This window comes from Enhydra lutris, unplaced genomic scaffold (genome assembly GCF_002288905.1).
Source record: "Enhydra lutris kenyoni isolate GAN:26980312 unplaced genomic scaffold, ASM228890v2 scaffoldscaffold28, whole genome shotgun sequence".
Lineage (NCBI taxonomy): Eukaryota > Metazoa > Chordata > Mammalia > Carnivora > Mustelidae > Enhydra > Enhydra lutris.
In genome coordinates this window covers 18,611,054-18,626,914 of record NW_019154112.1, presented here as the reverse complement: position 1 = coordinate 18,626,914, position 15,861 = coordinate 18,611,054, and the positions used below count along the sequence as shown (strand labels likewise).

Genomic DNA, 15,861 nt, shown 5'->3' with positions numbered 1-15,861 from the left:
AAGTGAGGGGTGGAAAACAATTTACCATGCTAATGGACATTAGAAGAAAGCAGGGGTGGGAATCCTTATTTCAGATCAACTAGATTTTAAGCCAAAGACTATAATAAGAGATGAGGAAGGACACTATATCATACTCAAAGGATCTGTCCAACATGAAGATCTAACAATTTTAAATATCTATGCCCCTAACGTGGGAGCAGCCAACTATATAAACCAATTAATAACAAAATCAAAGAAACACATCGACAATAATACAATAACAGTAGGGGACTTTTAACACTCCCCTCACTGAAATGGACAGATCATCCAAGCTAAAGATCAACAAGGAAATAAAGGCCTTAAATGACACACTGGACCAGATGGACATCACAGATATATTCAGAACATTTCATCCCAAAGCAACAGAATACACATTCTTCTCTAGTGCACATGGAACATTCTCCAGAATAGATCACATCCTGGGTCCTAAATCAGGTCTCAACCGGTATCAAAAGATTGGGATCATTCCCTGCATATCTTCAGACCACAATGCTCTGAAGCTAGAACTCAATCACAAGAGGAAATTTGGAAAGAACCCAAATACATGGAGACTAAACAGCATCCTCCTAAAGAATGAATGGGTCAACCAGGAAATTATAGAAGAATTGAAAAAATTCATGGAAACAAATGATAATGAAAACACAACGGTTCAAAATCTGTGGGACACAGCAAAGGCAGTCCTGAGAGGAAAATATATAGCGGTACAAGCCTTTCTCAAGAAACAAGAAAGGTCTCAAGTACACAACCTAACCCTACACCTAAAGGAGCTGCAGAAAGAACAAGAAAGAAAGCCTAAACCAAGCAGGAGAAGAGAAATCATAAAGATCAGAGCAGAAATCAATGAAATAGAAACCAAAAAAACAATAGAACAAATCAACAAAATTAGGAGCTGGTTCTTTGAAAGAGTTAATAAGATTGATAAAACTCTGGCCAAACTTTTCAAAAAGAAAAGAGAAAGGACCCAAATAAATAAAATCATGAATGAAAGAGGAGAAATCACAACTAACACCAAAGAAATACAAACATTTATAAGAACATACTATGAGCAACTCTACGCCAACAAATTTGACAATCTGGAAGAAATGGATGCATTCCTAGAGACATATAAACTACCACAACTGAACCAGGAAGAAATAGAAAACCTGAACAGACCCATATCCAGTAAGGAGATTGAAACAGTCATCAAAAATCTCCAAACAAACAAAAGCCCAGGGCCAGACAGCTTCCCAGGGGAATTCTACCAAACATTTAAAGAAAAACTAATTCCTATTCTCCTGAAACTTCCAAAAAATAGAAATGGAAGGAAAACTTCCAAACTCATTTTATGAGTTTGATCCCAAAACCAGACAAGGATCCCATCAAAAAAGAGAACTACAGACCAATATCCTTGATGAACACAGATGCAAAAATTCTCACCAAAATACTAGCCAGTAAGATTCAACAGTACATTAAAAGGATTATTCACCACAACCAAGTGGGATTTATTCCAGGGCTGCAAGGTTGGTTCAACATCTGCAAATCAATCAATGTGATACAACACATTAATAAAAGAAAGAACAAGAACCATATGATACTCTCCATAGATGCTGAAAAAGCATTTGACAAAGTACAGCATCCCTTCCTGATCAAAACACTTAAAAGTGTAGCAATAGAGGGCACATACCTCAATATCATCAAAGCCATCTATGAAAAACCCACCGCAAATATCATTCTCAATGGAGAAAAACTGAAAGCTTTTCCGCTAAGGTCGGGAACACGGCAGGGATGTCCGTTATCACCACTGCTATTCAACATAGTACTAGAAGTCCTAGCCTCAGCAATCAGACAACAAAAGGAAATTAAAAGCATCCAAATCGGCAAAGAAGAAGTCAAACTATCACTCTTCGCAGATGATATGATACTATATGTGGAAAACCCCAAAGGCTCCACTCCAAAACTGCTAGAACTTGTACAGGAATTCAGTAAAGTGTCAGGATATAAAATCAATGCACAGGGACGCCTGGGTGGCTCAGTTGGTTAAGCAGCTGCCTTCGGCTCAGGTCATGATCCCAGCATCCTGGGATCGAGTCCCACATCGGGCTCCTTGCTCATCAGGGAGCCTGCTTCTCCCTCTGCCTCTGCCTGCCATTCTGTCTGCCTGTGCTTGCTCTCTCTCTCTCTCTCTCTCTGACAAATAAATAAAAATAAAATCTTTAAAAAAAAATAAAAAAAAATAAATAAAATCAATGCACAGAAATCAGTTGCATTTCTCTACACCAACAACAAGACAGAAGAAAGAGAAATTAAGGAGTCTATCCCATTTACAATTGCACCCAAAACTATAAGACACCTAGGAATAAACCTAACCAAAGAGGCTAAGAATCTATACTCAGAAAACTATAAAGTACTCATGAAAGAAATTGAGGAAGACACAAAGAAATGGAAAAATGTTCCATGCTCCTGGATTGGAAGAACAAATATTGTGAAAATGTCTATGCTACCTAAAGCAATCTACACATTTAATGCAATTCCTATCAAAGTACCATCCATTTTTTTCAAAGAAATGGAACAAATAATCCTAAAATTTATATGGAACCAGAAAAGACCTCAAATAGCCAAAGGAATATTGAAAAAGAAAGCCAAAGTTGGTGGCATCACAATTCCGGACTTCAAGCTCTATTACAAAGCTGTCATCATCAAGACAGCATGGTACTGGCACAAAAACAGACACATAGATCAATGGAACAGAATAGAGAGCCCAGAAATAGACCCCCAACTCTATGGTCAACTAATCTTTGACAAAGCAGGAAAAAATGTCCAATGGGAAAAAGACAGCCTCGTCAATAAATGGTGTTGGGAAAATTGGACAGCCACATGCAGAAAAATGAAATTGGACCATTTCCTTACACCACACATGAAAATAGACTCAAAATGGATGAAGGACCTCAATGTGAGAAAGGAATCCATCAAAATCCTTGAGGAGAGCACAGGCAGCAACCTCTTCGACCTCAGCCGCAGCAACAGCTTAGGAACATCGCCAAAGGCAAGGGAAGCAAGGGAAAAATGAACTATTGGGATTTCATCAAGATCAAAAGCTTTTGCACAGCAAAGGAAACAGTTAACAAAACCAAAAGAGAACTGACAGAATGGGAGGAGATATTTGCAAACGACATATCAGATAAAGGGCTAGTGTCCAAAATCTATAAAGAACTTAGCAAACTAAGTTCTAAAGAACAAAAGAACTAAAGAACAAAGAATCCAATCAAGAAATGGGCAGAAGACATGAACAGACATTTCTGCAAAGAAGACATCCAGATGGCCAACAGACACATGAAAAAGTGCTCCACATCACTCGGCATCAGGGAAATACAAATCAAAACCACAATAAGATACTACCTCATACCAGTCAGAATGGCTAAAATTAACAAGTCAGGAAATGACAGATGCTGGCGAGGATGCGGAGAAAGGGGAGCCCTCCTACACTGTTGGTGGGAATGCAAGCTGGTGTAACCACTCTGGAAAACAGCATGGAGCTTCCTCAAAATGTTGAAAATAGAACTACCCTATGACCCAGCAATTGCACTACTGGGTATTTACCCTAAAGATACAGACGTAGTGATCCGAAGGGGCACGTGCACCCAGATGTTTATAGCAGCAATGTCTACAACAGCCAAACTATGGAAAGAACCTAGATGTCCATCAACAGATGAATGGATAAAGAAGATGTGGTATATATACACAATGGAATACTATTCAGCCGTCAAAAGAAATGAAATCTTGCCATTTGCGACGATGTGGATGGAACTAGAGAGTATCATGCTTAGTGAAATTAGTCAATAGGAGAACGACGACTATCATATGATCTCCCTGATATGAGGGAGAGGAGATGCAACATGGGGGTTAAGGAAATAGGAGAAGAATAAATGAAACAAGATGGGATTGGGAGGGAGACAAACCATAAGTGACTCTTAATTTCACAAAACAAACTGAGGGTTGCTGGGGGGGGGTTGGGAGAGGATGGTGGGATTATGAACATTGGGGAGGGTATGTGCTATGGTGAGTGCTGTTAAGTGTGTAAACCTGGAGATTCACAGACCTGTACCCCTGGGGATAAAAATACATTATATGTTTATATAAAATAAAAAAAATAAATTAAAAAAAAGAAAAAAAAACTGGTTGAAATGGAAAAAAAAAGCTTATTCAGGGGCATCTGTGTGGTTAAGTCAGTCTGACTCTCTATTCTGGTTCAGGTTGATATCTCAGGGTTGTGAGATCAAGATCCGCCTTGGGCTCCAGGCTCAGTGGGAAGACTTCTTCTCTCTTTCCCCCTTTTTCCCTGCCCCTCTCCACACTGGTATGCTCCCTCTCTCACCAAAATAAATAAATCTTTAAAAAATTTTTAAAAAGAGAACAAAAACTTATTCATTCAATCATTTATTCACCCATACAAAAAATATTTATTACATGTTCCCATGTGTCTGGCATAGTTCAAAATAGGGAATCAAGCAGTAAAACTAGACAATAATGCCCACCCTCATGACATTATATTTTAGCAGGAAAACCAACAATAAATGAATAAGTAATATATATACATATGTGTGTAGATATAAAACAAGTTATAAAAGCTATGAGGAAAATTAAGTAAGTGAAGAGGTCCAAAGCATGAGAAGACAGTAAACTGCAGTTAATTAAGGGGCCAGTGATATTGTGAGCAAAATATAATAGGCTTGTACAAATGTAGGGAGGTGACTTTAGACGGTGTGGTCAGGGAGGAATTTCCTGCATTGCTAACATGAGCGGCAACCTAAATGACAGCTATGTCAGTATTTTGGCGAAGAATCTTTAAAGACCCTAAGTGAGAAGTGAGCCTGGAGAGTCTGGAGTGTGGGATGAGCAGAAAGGCCGCATGTCTGGAGCACAGAGAGGGAGCAGTCAGTCAGGCAGAGAGAAAAATCCCAGAGGTGGGCAGGAACAGGTTGTATGGGTCAATGTGCGATTTTCGTTTCTCATCCAGATGGGTATATATAAAGCATTTTAATTTCGGGATACTATGCTTTCAACTTGACCCAAGTAGGTGTGTTACATTTCTGCAACACTCTCGGTGACTATTAATCTGCCATTCCATCAGTCAGACTCCCAAACAAATAATTATTGTGTCATGCATGATGCTAAATGATGGGAATACAAGAGACACTGCCGGCCCTGCCTTCATGGGGTCTATATTTTTCGTGGAGAAGTTATACACGAAATGATTACACGTATCACAATGTCTAGAAATAGGAGAGATGTATCACTAGCATTTATAATAAAACCGGGTTAACCTAGCCCACAACTTAGATCCAATATATATATAGCAATTATATAGTGTTTCATCTTACATATTTAACCTCAAGAAGTCATTCCAAGTTTCTATCTACTATAACAATAAAATAGATTAAAAGCATCCATTTAAGTGTTGCTTGATAATTTTCTATGTCCTTTCATATACATTATGGTATTTAATATTTACAATAACTGTGACAGCGGTCAACCAGCTATAATTATCTTCTTTTTAAAGAAGCTGAAGCTCTGAGAATTTAAATTATTTGTCTACAGGCATGAAATGAGTTAGTAATGTAGGTAGTCCTAGGCTTTTTCTACACCACCTATATCACTAGAGGCCTGATCTAAGTATAGTAAAACTGCTTCCCCAACAGCAGTAGGCATTTAGTTTGGAGGCAAAAGGAAGAGAGAACATAACATCTTCATGCTTATGAAATATTAGATCTATTTAGGAAGGTGTTCTGATAAGCACCAAAAAATAAATTGTGCAGAAATTCCGTGTGCATATAAAGTTAGGGAATAATCAGTGTGGTATGGGATTGCTCTATAACCTTGTCTTGACAGAAATTTTTAAGCTGGGCATATAAATACATTATGTGGCTAGATTTTGATGCTTTTATGTTCTGAAATTCTGTTTTTTTTTTCCTTTTCCCATTCTCAAAATCACTGCCAATCAATGAATCTTACCCACCATTTCCTCTGAGTTTATTGCTTACTTTAGAAATCTACAGTGTTTCTTCACTGAACAGATTAATCTTAGCTACTCTCTTGCTCCTCTGCCAAAGACTTCTGCCCAGGCACTCCAGAAAACTTGACTCAGCATTCTCTTCCAATTATCTTATTCCCAGCTCTAAGCCCCAGCTCCAATTCTGTTTGAATGACCTCTTCCTAGAATGCTAAATTGTCAACTTTTATAAAAACTTCATTCATTTAACCTTCCTCTATTTCTTAGAAAATCAGTAGAGAATTCTACCCAATATGCGGCACTGAATTTGCTGCCTTACTAAATGAACAATCTCTGTTGCTCTCACAGAGTGCCAATTTTGTTTGATGTCAACAAATGTCTGGCTATACTGATTATTTTACATTATGTTTTATAATGAGCCTGCACCTGGCATAATGTCACATAACAGTACATTTGATATTTTCAAGTAACATCATTGTCTTGTTGCAAATATTACATATCTAATCTCTTTCCCCCTCCCATTGTACCTGCAAATGCTTTTTCTATTAATGAAAAATTATCAAGAATACATGTCAACTACCAAGTGATTCAGACACAAAAGAAAAGCACACTACTTCAATTACATATTTGTGTTTACGTGTCAATGGTCGTTTTCTTCCTGACTGTGAACTAGTGATGTACGGCGGACACTGTCAAACTTTGGGTATGTGGCAACATGCCAGGTCCTGTGCTAATCGTTTGATGTAACCTATTTTATTTTACCTTCTTATCAACTCCACAAATAATCAGTTTGCCACATGACTCTCCATCTAAAAAGTCAGTGAAGATCAAAGGCACACTTACAAAAAAAGTTATGAGAAACATCTTTGTGAAAAATGAAAGACACTTACAGGAACCAGGAATTTTTTAATCTCTTCCAATGCATGACTCATTCGTGAATAAGCTTCCCCAGGTGGAGCAAACACTTCAATTAATACATGAAGTTCATCACTCAAGTGGGCATATTTGGCTTCCCCACTCTTCCTTAATTCTTCTTCCTGTGAAAGAGGTTATTTTTAGAAATACAAATCCACCCATTTTGCATTGACTTAACATTTACTGAGAATGTGACAAAAGGGCATAATCTAAGCAAATTTTCCATAAGTAGAAACCCTTTGAGAAATAAAAATCTGGTACAAGCCATTTAAAGATTGTAAAATCATTTTTGAGTGTTTGAATGATTTTTCTAAAAAGCTGGCATAATTATCATCTACAATGGATTTTAATCAGCTAAATGAAGATGCTAAACCCCTGAAAAGAAGTGACAGAAATGTCTTAAAGTTTGAGTGTACACTACTATATTGAGGAAGAAAAGGATTGTTTTTGTGTCTGATGAGTAATATTTTGCAGATAATAAACAAAAGATTATCACTGTTCTTTAAGAAAACAAGAACTTTTGGGGCACCTGGGTGGTTCAGTCTGTTAAGCATCTGCCTTTGGCTCAGGTCATGATCCCAGGGTTCTGGGATCGAGTTCCGCACTGGGCTTCCTGCTCGGGGGGGAGCCTGCTTCTCTCACTCTCTTTCTCTGTCCCTTTCCCCCAGCTTGTGCATGCTTTCTCTCTCTAGCTCTCTCTCAAATAAATAAAATCTTAAAAATAGTAACATAATGTTAATTATGTTTTACTCTTCCTGACTCCCCTCCCCAGTAAACTTGTAGTTGTTCCACTAAATTTCAAAGGATAAAAATTGAATGACAAAGTAATTTTTAGTTTTATTTGGGGACTGACTAGAAAAGTAACATGAGTAGACCTTAACTAGATAAATAAAAGCAAATTTGCCATTGATCTCTTGTAAGTTAACTATATGAACCATATTAGTGTGCTTAACTGATAGAAATGTCCATCATTTCAATACATGAAGGATCCATGAAAGAGATGGGAAGGTGTGCCTACTTTTCTGTCCATCCCCCATCAAATCAAATGTCTCCAACAGCAACACCTTTCAGCCTGGTAGTCCACTCTCTACATTCCTAAGCATACTTTCCATCTCTACTTAGGAGTTTTTACTTAAAAGGGTTTTCTTAATGCCCATTTCTCAGTTTAGGGAGAAGAAGCACTTGCCTCAACGACTATGCACTTACAGAGTGTAGTAAACATTTCTTTCCTCTTGGGATTCTACTGCAAGGCAAGCTGGTCCTTATCTCTGGGGTCAGCTTCATTTCCACCTAAGTGTTCAGGTGGTTAAATCAGGATTCTTCACACTGCCTCCTTCTCCATACTTCCTGAGCTGATTTCCCGCTGGTATAAAACTTGCTAACCAAATTTTATAGTGTCTGCATGCTATGAGGTATGGCATTCAAATATGAATAATAATACTCATTTTAAAGGTTTTCAAATAAAATGAGCCTGACTAGATACTCTGTAGTTGGGCCACTAGGCTGATTTTCATGAATAAAATGCAGCTTGCTATTTAAAAACACATTTGCCTTTCCCCTCCCCCGTCATCTTTATAGAAGCAGATGAGGAAACTGAGGTCTTTGGATATTAAGAAACTTCCTGGAGGTCACATGTGAGTCAGGATTTCAGCCAGGACCCAGTAAAGTAGGTGTTAGCAGTGATAAAGATTTTAAAGGAGAAAACACAGCAGAAGCAATCGTGAGCTACTACTGGTTATTCTCAAAACTAAACTGCGTATCTTCAAAGGTGTGTTATATTGGAACTCATATATTGGCATAACTTTTGACAGAGCAAAAGTTCCGAGGCCTTCGCTTCTTCCTGTGAAACTTCGATAATAAGAGTGAGGTCCCAGGATTTTGTGGATTTTGAGAAAAGTGAAGAACATTTTATAATCTAAAAATGCTACACATATTTCTTACAGTAATAAATATTATTTCTTACGTTCTCAAGTAGTATTTTAAAATATTGCCGGGTTGTTTCAAGAGAGACCAAAATAAATGTGTCTCAAATGCGAAGAGTTTTCTTTCTGAGGTAGACGTCTAAGCGGTGAGTAACTGGAAAAGCAGGTGGTTCTTGTCTGCAGTCTTATCCAGGAATCCTGGCTCCCCCTCTCTTAACTCTAGCAGCCCCGAGAACATCATTCTCATGTTTGTTGACGAAGGAGGCTGTCTACCATCACTTCTAAATTCTGCTCCAGGGGCCAGGGAAAGAAAATGTAGCAGCAAAAAGCTTATGTCAAGGACACATACCAGAGGTTTCATACATCACCTCTGCTCTCACCTCTTTGGTAAAAGTGTAGTCACATGGTGGCCCGATGCAATGGAAGCTATAAATGTGGTTTCAGACTGAGTAGCCATGAGACTGCACATTCATTTATGACAGAAACAAGTGAGAATGGAGACTGGATGACAACAAGCCATCTTTGCCCCCAGTCTTCATTTAGGGCTAGTTAAAATCATACCTATTCATTAAATCTAATTTTGTGAATAGCTAGCCATTGTCTGCCAGAACGTCCAGATTTTATCTTCAAAAACAAGACTACAAGGGCACCTGGGTGGCTCAGTGGGTTAAAGCCTCTGCTTTCGGCTCAGGTCATGGTCCCAGGGTCCTGGGATCGAGCCCTACAGCGGGCTCTCGGGGAGCCTGCTTCCTCCTCTCTTTCTGCCTGCCTCTCTGCCTACTTGTGATCTCTGTCTGTCAAATAAATAAATAAAATCTTTAAAAACAAAAAAGAAAAAAAACAAGACTACACCCCCAGCTGGATTAGTAACATGAAGCTCCAAGTTTCATTTGAATCTGGGCAGACACCACAGCCATCCCAAATCGCACCAGTGTCCAGAAACCAGTAAGTACATTTATAGTAATTAATAAAATCTCATGAGGTATTTCTTAAACAAGAGTTCCAATGTATTTTGAGGAAAAAAAACCTTTATTTTTGCAGTAAATTCATTATTTGATAAGCTGATTATGAATGGGGCAGTAAGTAGTGTTTTCATGTTTCTGCTAAATTATCTTTTTGTGTGTTTTATAACAAAGATCATAGTATCGTGGCAGGTTACACTAGATAGAAAGGAGAACGTAACAGCAAGAAAAGTAAAGAAAAAGATTAAGAAATTAGAAATGGTAGGGGCACCAGCGTGGCTCAGTGAGTTAAGTCTCTTTCTTCGGCTCAGGTCATGATCTCAGGGTCCTGGGATGGAGCCCCGAAGCATGGGGCTCTCTGCTCAGTGGGAGCCTGCTTCTCGCCCCCCACCTGCCCCTCCTGCCTGCTTCTCTGCCTACTTGTGATCGCTGTCTGTCAAATAAATAAATAAAATCTTAAAAAAAAAAAAAAGGAATTAGAAATGGTAGCGAAAAATCTTGGGTATAAATTGACATAAACTGGTCCGAAGTTACCAGTGCAGAAGACTGGTTCTCCATCTAATGAAAGCACAGAAAAGGGCACAGGGACTAAATCAAAAGAATGTAAGATGCACACATTAGAAGGTGAATCAGCTTGACGTCACTTAGAATTCTGCTTAAAAGACTGCACATTCAGTTGATATTATTTAATCTTCCATGAAAAAGGTACATTTATTCCACTGAGGATATTTACTTTAACCGCTGACCTTCAGAACACGATTTATGGTGTTCAGCTATTACAAAGGAATCACGAGCTAATTATTTCAAGTGCAATTATTAGCTGCTAAACATGAGAAATTCAAAACAAAGTCATTACAAATATCGAATCTAGTTTTACATATCCCCAAATATTCTACACCCGTGTTGTACCCTAAGGTAAAATATAAGTAAAACATATCAGTTTTTTACCGGTTGTTTTACAGAGAATAGCATCGCAGGAAATAGAGTCTAATTTGAATTGCATTCATGTGTTTAATCGTTAAAAGGATTTCAAAGAAAACTTTCTCTTAGGAATTATCACTTGTGTGTTTTAGCTTCCACAAAAGAATGCTTCCGATTTGGAAATAATTTGACAATTAGAAAAGTTTCCTCTTAATTCAAAATAGCATGTTTATTGAAGAAAACTTGAAAAAAATCCCCCAAACTACAAATATCTTAAAAAATATCAACAACCACACAATTTAAGACACACTATTAGCATTTTCAGTGTATCTTCTTCAAGTATCTTTTTACAGTAATAGTAATGGAATTGAAATCATAATTTTAATATTGCTTCTTAGGTCATGGGTATGCAAAGTACTTTCCATAGGCTATCTAATTTTGTATGTACAACTATACTTTAGGCTACATAATGTTACTTCCTTCATTCTACTGATGAGGGGACTGGTACACAGAGAGAAAATTGTCCAGGATTACAGAGACTATAAATCATGGAGTTGGGTTAGAACCCAGGTAATCTCACACCAGGTCTAGTGGTTAATCACGCTGGTATGTACTGATATAGGTATGATAAATGTAAATAAACATTTTCTAGGTCCAGATTTCCCCATGGATGTATCTGTTTAGTTTATGGAATATCACAGCCAGTGGTCTCTCAGTAATTTCCTGGTATTCAGTCCCATGTAGCCCTGGGCTATCCAGGGTATCCTACAGCAGATAACAGGTCCTTATGCACTTAGCCCATTTGATATGAATTTCTTCTCCCCACTCCCAAAAGGTTCTGATTCCTTGGAAGCTGTATGCTCATCAGTGCTTGGTGAAACTATTATTTTCAAGGTTCTCACTACTCATCTCCTATTTTATGAAGGACTTTACCTAAAAATGCTAGTGATCTCACATCACATTGTTTATGCCTAACCCTCTGTTTGGACCATCCGTTCCAAACAAGGCATTTATCCAAAGTTTTTAAGGTGGAGCTCAGATTAGTTTGCACAATTTCTCATGGATACTCATGCTGTATTCCTCAAACAAACGAACTTCATGAAGGGTCATTCTCTATTTTCCTGCATAGTTTGTCCAACAGAGGGGCAGGGTCTTTGGGACCCTCTGTACCCTCATTCCATTCTGGAGTAAAGACTTAAGTCAGCTTACAACTGGGTATTTCATCTTAGTTCAGATGACTCAAGGCAAATTCCCCCAAAGAGGACACAGGATTAGATGTTCCCTTATGTTGTGACCCCGAGTCCAGCCTTTTGCTCCCTGGATTTGCCAACTTTTAGTTGTAATGTAAAACTCAAAATGTCTTAAAACACCTTAGAATATCCACAGTTAAAATCATTTATGGGTGACAGAGACTTCATTTAAAATATCAGAGGGGCACAAAGCAAAGAGGTCACATTGATAACCTCATTACAGCAACTCAAAAAATTCTCATTCTCTTGTCACAAGTTCTTCCCTGCTTCATTACACAATTTTAATTTTTTTTTCTTTCCTTTGTCTAATGTTTGTATTACTCTTTCCTCCCACGTGGAATTTCCTAGGAAATTTCAAATTATTTTTACCTCTATTAGAGAGAGTAATTTAGTTATTGAGGGCTAATTCCCAAGCTTACAAGTCCAACTTACTGGAGCTCAGTGAAATAAAGGGCATACCAGTTAATCGACCCTACTATCCTTAAAAGTCACAGTGATCATCATTTGCTACTTGGAATGATCCTTTGGAATCTGTCTCTGTCTCTGTCCACTTCTCTTTTGCTCTCTCACACACACATGCAAATAGAATGCTCTTTAAAGTGGGACTCTAGTTAAAGAAAATGTTTCCATTTTGTTAAGAAGAGTGTTCACTTGCTTTGGGCAATTTTCTAAAAAAAAAAAGTTATAAATTGCTCACAATATGATGTAAATCATGTATTCCTCCTTTGTGCTACTCCAGATTTTGGGTTATTTTGTCTCTCCAGTGAAAAGCACACATTACCAGCAGAGAGAACATCTGAGTAACTCTGTTGATGCCCCAGCCATCATTTTTTAAACACCTATGTATTCACCTAGATGTATATATGTGATATCATATATATGTTCTATTTTCTTCTCTTAAATATTTAATTAAGTAGTCTTTACTCTTAACCACTTAACCAACTCACCACATTTGCCAAATATTTATTCCCCCATAACATAGTTAACCGAATGTCCATGATAATCTGATTGTTTAAGATCCTACTGCCTAAACTTTATAAACCACGAGTCAGTGGTATTTGTTCCCAAACTTGTTTATTCCTACTGTATTTTTTATTGTTATTGTTATTGTATTTTATTATATTTTTATAATTCCTCTTTCAACTTTTTAAAAATTATCAAAAAACTTTCAAACCAAAAACATGTAGGTTAAGGGAGATTTTACTGTTTCAAAATTGCTTCTGTAATTACATTAACTTAATTATGATTTTTGCACAATATTTTCTTCCTAGATTACAGTATCATTATTCTATTTTATAATTTATCTTTACACACATCTGTTTCATCATTTTCTCATCTCCAAAATTATTCTTCATATATGTGTATCTGATAGAATATGAGGAAGATATTCAATAAATTCTTGTTGAATTAATTACTTAGGGGTAAAAATCATGCTGCATTTTTCCTCTATCATCAAACCATATCTTTATTGCTCATGCTAAGGTTTTCTTTTTTCTTTTTTTTTTAAGCTTTTATTTATTTATTTGACAGAGAGAGAGGGAGACAGAGACAGTGAGAGAGGGAACAGAAGCCAGGAGTGTGGGAGAAGGAGAAGCAGGTTTCCCAGAGAGCAGGGAGCCCAATGCAGGGCTCAATCCCAGGACCTTGGGAAGAAGACTGAACAGAAGGCAGGCACTTAACAACTGAGCCACCCAAGTACCCCTCAGGCTAAGGTTTTCTTTAAATGCTCAACCATTTATTGTCCTGAAACCTTGGAATGGAGTGATCTATATTTACTAATATGACTTTATTTTTAGCTTAGGAAAAATATGTCCAAATTATTATTATATTTAGTATGTCTCTGATTAAATGAATAACAATGTATAGGTCTTATATATGTATAATCAACGATATTTTATTTTGTAAGCAAAAAATTACACAATTGCAGTTTACACCACATCAAATATTTGTTCTGTTATTACAAGCATATAGTCTGTGTAAGTGAGTAAAACAATAGAAGGTTGTAACTCAAGAGAGTATTGTGGTGTTACTCATAAACAAGTTAGAATAAGCAAATTTTTTACAACAGCCCCTCCTCTCTAGACCTTCCTTGGCTTGATACCTTATTGCATAATGGGATTGGCAGCTGGTAATCTCTACACCCAACACAGGGCTCGAACTCACAACCTCTAGATCAAGAGTCACATCTCTTCCTGAGCCAGCCAGGTGCCCCAGGGATTGGCAGATGGATTAGTTCTTACTAGACCATTCTGATTTCAGGAGAATCAATTTCTATATAAGTACAGTGCTTACTCTTTGCTCCCAGAAATCCATCTCAGCAACCTTTAGCATCTAGAAAGTTCCCAATGATGCAAAATTTACAGTAATACTTTATAGACAACTGTTATAATCTTAGAGACTGAAATAATTTTTGTATTATTTTCTATGTATAGGAACAAATATTTCAAAAATTTGACAAATACCAACCACCGCTTCTCTTTTTTTCTTTTTTCTTTTCTTTCCTTTTCTTTCTTTCTTTCTTTCTTTCTTTCTTTCTTTCTTTCTTTCTTTCTTTCTTTCTTTCTTTTTAGAAGGGAAGAAAGAGAGAGAGAGAGAAAGAGAGAATCTTAAGCAGGATCCATGCTTCACTCACAAGCCCAGGTCAGGGCTTGATCTCACAACCCTGAGATCATGACCTGAGCCGGAAATCAAGAGTCAGATGGTTCACCAACAGAACCAACCAGCCGCCCCCAAAAGACTGCTTTTCTGTAGACACTTTTATGTAGCTCTGAGTCCAGGAAAGTGCATTGGAGCAGGACATAGAAAGCACCAAGTGTAATATCTCTTCTTGCCGTAGCTCCTCTACTAACTGCAAATTTTATCAGATATTTTGCTGTTGTGGCCTTCTTCATATGCAAAAAAAGAGAAAGTTACTAGAGAGATAATTTTCAAATTGTGCTTTGTGGAGCCCTGAGGGTTCCAGAAAGGTGTGTCTCATGGACCACATGGATACAAAATGAGGATTCTTTTCCATCCCACTCAACCATATCAACTCAACTTAAACCTGTTTATATATAACAGTTTGGGGTAAGAGGATATTGTTCCACAAGCTCACTAAACAAAAAATAATAGACAATGTTAGATATGATGATATTTAAGCTTTCTCACATCTTTAACATTCATGACTCACCATATGACTTTCCTTCACAGTAACTGTCATCCTGCTACTGAGGACTTTAGTAGTAGAATATGCCACTTTCCAAGCAGAGTATCTACTAGGATATATTACTTGGAAAATTCAAAATTAAAAATAGAAACTATTCATGTTACTCTTTAAGCACCTACAATGAGGCTGCTACTGTGTATTTTACACACATTATGTCATTTAATTTCATAGAACCCTTAGGGGGGTATTGGAAGAAGCTGAGGGTGATGAAAAGTGAGAAAAAAAAAGATTTTGGAGTCAGAAATACCTCAATTTGAATTAATAGCCCTGATACTTATTATCTATAATGTAGAAGAAAGGTACTATATTTTTTTGAGATTGGGTTTCTTCATCTACAAAATAAGGAAACTCTAAGTCTCTCATGTAAAGATGAAATGAGATGATGGACGTAAATCCCAAGTACAGTGTCTGGCACATTATAAACCCTCAGAAAAAGTTAAAGGTTTTTTCTCAGAGAAGCTAAGTAACTTGGTTGCAATTATTCAGTGAATAAGAGATTTGAATTTAGCAGGCCTAACACTAAAGTGCACTCTTATGTTAATGGGTGTTTTTAATGAACATTAAATTCACTTGTAAAAATATAATTATAAAAGTTTCAAATTAACTGTTGGTTCGATGTAAGCAAGAGTATATCGGTTGAATGCTGGTTTACCTATTAAGT

The 15,861-nt window shown here is 37.2% G+C and overlaps 1 protein-coding gene across 1 annotated transcript in view; it reads right to left on the bottom strand.

The window, feature by feature from the left end:
- LOC111152333 (KH RNA binding domain containing, signal transduction associated 2) overlaps positions 1-15,861 on the bottom strand; it is a 574,955-nt gene that overhangs the window by 269,658 nt on the left and 289,436 nt on the right. The window contains exon 4 of the mRNA XM_022510830.1: positions 6,916-7,062. Within this exon, the coding sequence (XP_022366538.1) occupies positions 6,916-7,062 (147 nt within the window). The remainder of the gene's footprint in view (positions 1-6,915; positions 7,063-15,861) is intronic.